This window comes from Propithecus coquereli, unplaced genomic scaffold (genome assembly GCF_000956105.1).
Source record: "Propithecus coquereli isolate 6110/MARCELLA unplaced genomic scaffold, Pcoq_1.0 Scaffold477, whole genome shotgun sequence".
Classification (NCBI taxonomy): domain Eukaryota; kingdom Metazoa; phylum Chordata; class Mammalia; order Primates; family Indriidae; genus Propithecus; species Propithecus coquereli.
Genome location: NW_012150585.1, coordinates 1249924 through 1254425, shown reverse-complemented (window position 1 = coordinate 1254425; position 4502 = coordinate 1249924). Strand labels below are relative to the sequence as shown.

Below are 4502 nucleotides of genomic sequence, written 5' to 3'. Positions count from 1 at the left end.
GGTAGATACGGCCTCAGCCTTTATTGTAGGGACTTACTTCACTGAAGGAGGGGTGGATTGTTATGGGGGGCGTGGAGTTAAGTGGTAAAATGGTAAGAAAGTCAACTCTGGTAGCACTGGGGTGAGGGGAATAATAGGGAGTGTTGGAAGGTGAGTCACTGGGACAAAGAGAGGGACAGAGGGAGGAAAGTACTCGGGGGAGGGGGCAGGGAGGGAGAGGTGAGGGCAGCAAAGGAGCCAAAGCCAGTGACTGAGGCCTGGGAGGAGGTGGGCTGGGGAGAAAAATGGACAGTGCTCTGGACTTCCTGGAGGAGCCCACTGCCCCAGACAGACCTCCTCACTTGCGGGCACCCAGTGCCAGGGCGATGATGAGGCCCAGAACCAGTAGAAACATGGCAACAGAGAGCAGCACTGTGATGACCACCATGCCCCCTGTTCGGGCCATTCCCAGCCCAATGGACTCCATATTTCTTCCTGTCAGAAGAGAGAGAGGGGAAGGACTTTGTGGGCAGGAGGGGCTCCTAGCCTGCCCAGGGCTCACATCCTAGCCCTCATCCAGCCATCCAACCAACCATCAACCAATCATCCAACCAACCAACCAACAACCATCCATCCATCCATCCATCCATCCATCCAAATATCCAACCACCTAACCATCCAAGCAACCAATGAGCCAACCAATCAACCATCCAACCATCCACTGATGGATCCAAACATCCATCAAGTAAATTTTATGAAGCATCTCCTATGTCAATCACTGAGGATACAGAGTTAACAGGGCACATCCCGACCCTCGAGGAGCCTTTAGTTTAGAAGTACAGCAGATGAGTCAGCAGGCAGTTGCCATGCCAAGGGCTCAGTGCTAGGACAGAGGTAAGCAAAGGTGCCAGGGGGCACAGGGAGGCACAGCTAACCCAGACTGGGGGATGAGGTGCAAGGGGTCAGGGAGGGTTTTGTGGACCCTGAGATGTGAAAGGGAGTGGGAGTGTTACTTACGAGGAAGAGTGGACATTGGGACCTCTCCGCTGGACTCAGTGGATGTCCCCTTCTTCACTAGGTAGGAAACGCTTTTGTGGTGGGGAAAGAGAGAGGAGAGGACCCTCAGTGAGTACATGGGACTTACAGGAAGAGGGCTCCAGCCCCGATACGTGCACTCCTCCAAGAGGGGTCCAGTTCTTACACCATTTAGCTGAGCCTCACTCTCTCCCCATGCTGACCATACCCCTGCCAGCTTCTCTTCCTGCATCCTCATCCCACGGGTGCCCCAGGCCTGGACTGGGTACCTACTAGTATTTGGTTCCTGGCACGAGGTTTGTCACCTGGTAGGCACCGAGCCGAGTGACTGTGAAGCCAGCCCCGCTGTCCACCACACTCACCAGCTCCCTGCGCCCTCGGCACGGAGGCACCACGAAGCTGGACTTGACCACTGGGTAGGAAATTGGGGGTGAAAGGCAGGGTCAAGTTTCTGGAGGGGCCAAGGAGAAGGGGCAGCTTCTCCTTGCCCCAGGAGAGGGGTCGACAGGAAGGCACGAATGGGGGAAGGGACACTGGGGATGTCCTGGGAAGAGGTCTCTGGGGACTTGGGGGATACTTCAGGAGGGGGTAGCAGACCTTTGCTGTCATTGGCCCTCCGCACCATCAGTGTGGCATTGCCTCCTGTAAGGTGACAGGGGGGCAAGGCAACTAGCAGGCTCTCCGTTAGCGCCGGGGACAGCAGACCAGAGAGGCTTGAGATGTTGAAGTCTGCTGGGAGGCCAAGAGGGGACTCAGGTGGGCATCAACCCCACTCCTGGCCATTGGATCCGGCCCCGCTCCCCTGGGGGTATTGCTAAGGATGCACTTTGCAGTCTGTGGGCAGAGCAGCCAGGCCTGTGCTTGTCTGACCACCAGGTGGCAGGCTTGGGCTGCAGAACGGCACACCCCACCAAGCAGCCCGAAGCCAGATCCTGGATGCCAGGAGCCGGGCAGCGCCCAACCTTACCCCTACCCCGCACCTTGGATTCTTGCCCACACCTCTCTGCCTCCTGGGTCTGGAATAGGACCAGGAGTGTGTCCTGGGCCCAGTGTCTGATGCCTGGTCAGTGCCATCACCAGCCCTGACTCCCAACTATCCAAACCAGCTCCTCTTTGAGAACCCTGGAAGGCACAGTGCCCCCTGCCCAGGTCCCCAAGCACCTCCCCACCCCTGCCAGAGATGGCAGAGACCTGCAGCTCCTGGGGCCAAGACAGCCAGCAGAATCAGGATCAAGGGCATGGTGTGGATCGGCAGCAGGGATGCCACGCTGGGCTGGGAGCTGGAGCAGGTGCTGGCAGGCCAGGGCTTCTGGAGGCAGGTGAGGCCCTGCCCCTGGGGTGGCTGATTTTGTCCTGGGGCTGGGAGGGGCTGGAGGGGAATCCAGTCCAACCTGCCTCTTGGGCCCTATAGCCTCAAAGGAGGGGGGCAGACAGGTTTTTCAGGATGGGGAGCTGGCCTTCAGGCCAGGAGGGGGACGCCCCAGCTGGATCCTCGTGGCTTAGCCAGCTGCACGGGCAGGGTAGCAAAGATGGTGGCAGAAATCACCCCTTCTTCCAAGACTCCCACGTGTAAGGCACAGTGTTCCTGTGTGCACATGCATCTGGAGCTTGGCCTGGAGGGGGCTGCTCTCCTAGGTGGTGGGGGTCTTCCCAGAAAGCTCCTGAAAGGGCCTTGGCTGGGTAAGAATGGGAGAGAAAGAGACTGGAGGTTCGGTTCTTAGTGTGGACTGAGGCCCAGGTACTGCCACTCTGGGAGAGGCAGGGGTGCCAGGGAGCATGCGGGGCTTCAGATTCCTCTGGAGGGTGGGGACAAGGAAGGACAGGGAAGACTTCCAGAGAGACCAGAGAGGTGGACACTGACCCAGTCCAACAGAGGTGGGGGTGATCACAGTCAGCCTCGGGCAGCAACCATTTGTTGAACTGAGCATGAAGACGAGCAAGAGACCTGGTTAAAGAACATGAAAAAAAGAAACGACTTTTCTAACTGCATCCCTCACCCCTAACTGCACCCCCCCACCCTGGGCTCCATTAGAGAGAAGTTGAAGAGTTCTGAGCAGAGGGGGAGGGGAGATGAGGAGTCAGTTCCTACTCTGGGCGCCGGGCAGGGACTCTGCGTGCTCCAACACACTTAGTGCTACAGCCGTCGTGGGTGGTAGATGTCATTGGCTCCCCTTCGTGGAAGTGGAAACTGAGACTCAGACAGAGTCACCTGTGGAAAGCAGAACGCTTCATCAGGGGAGGTTCTAGAACTCTACAGGGGCTGAGAGTTCCACAGAGACTGTTGCTGCACATCTCTTTGCTCCGTGAACCATTCTATCTCATCCCTCCCAGAGAAGGGCCAGGGTCCTGGCAGCAAAGTGAGGGAGGTTGTGTCCTTACCACCAGGGTGAGAAGGGTAGGCTCAAAGTTTGGGGTGTGAGTGGGGAATGACAATAAGGACAAAATTCATGGGCCCAAACAGAGGGTAGGAGGGTCTTAGGCCAGCGTGTCTCCAAATTTAATGTGCAAATTTAATCATCAGGGATCTTGTTAAGATGCAGTTTCTGATGCAGTGGGTCTGAGGTGAAGCCTGAAATTCTGCATTTCTAAGGCGCTTCCGGAACGCTGATGATGCTGGTCTGAGAGGCCCCCACCTGGAGCTGCTGGCTGCTCTGCACTGGTACCCTGCCCCCCACCACTGGATCCGCTTCCGTGGAGATGGGGCAGGTGTTTTTTCCCAGTCTGCCAGGACAGGCTGCCTTTGGGTGGAGAATTAGATTCTGTTTTTCCTGCACCTTGGCTTTTGTTCCCTTCTAGATCATATCCTACAAACTCAAAGAGGATCTTTTGCACATTAAGGAGAACTTGGGAGAGAGGGAACAGAATTAATGGTGGAATGCCAGGGCGAGGGCATCTTCCCGGAACTCCCCAAATCCCATCACCCATCCCACAGGATGTTTACACTTGGACTTGAGAGGCCTCTCTCCCCATCTCAGTCACCATCAGGAAGCAGAAAGGAGAGTTTATTGCAGGGTGGGTTGCACTGGGTCTACTCTTAAGCCCCCATCCCTATCTGAAATTGTGAGAGGGACAGAGTAGGGAAGAGGAGGGCAAATCTCTGATCAGATTTTAAAGGGATAAGAGGTCCCTGTGCCTTTAAGCCCTCCTTTCTCCTTCCAATCCCCCCCACCTTCCCACCCCGGCCCTCCCCAGGTTTCTGGAGGAGCAGAGAGTTGCGTCTTCTCCCTGCCCTGCCGAGCTGCTCACTGGCTGCTCTGGAGGCTGTGCTTTGCGGTCTCCATGGAAACCATTAGTTGCTAAGCAACTGGAGCATCATCTGTGCTGAGCTCTCGCATCTAATTATCCCATCACAGCGCAGAGAAGGGTTTGGGGAACTGAGAGGAGGGGGAGGCCAAGCGCAGGAGCAAGAGGATAACTCTTTTAGCAGAGCAGATTCATTGACAATGCTGAAGTCATTTAAAGCCACAGCACCCCGTTCCTCTGGAGGA

The 4502-nt window shown here is 56.4% G+C and overlaps 1 protein-coding gene across 1 annotated transcript; it reads right to left on the bottom strand.

The window, feature by feature from the left end:
- On the bottom strand, positions 1 to 2329 carry UPK2 (uroplakin 2). The gene is made up of 5 exons (XM_012655405.1): positions 2206 to 2329; positions 1612 to 1743; positions 1288 to 1426; positions 997 to 1067; positions 1 to 474 (listed from the first exon to the last, which is right to left on the bottom strand). The coding sequence occupies exons 1-5, from the start codon at positions 2252 to 2254 to the stop codon at positions 338 to 340; spliced, it is 528 nt and encodes a 175-aa protein (XP_012510859.1). The 5' UTR covers positions 2255 to 2329; the 3' UTR covers positions 1 to 337.
- Between the last annotated feature and the right edge of the window lie 2173 nt (positions 2330 to 4502).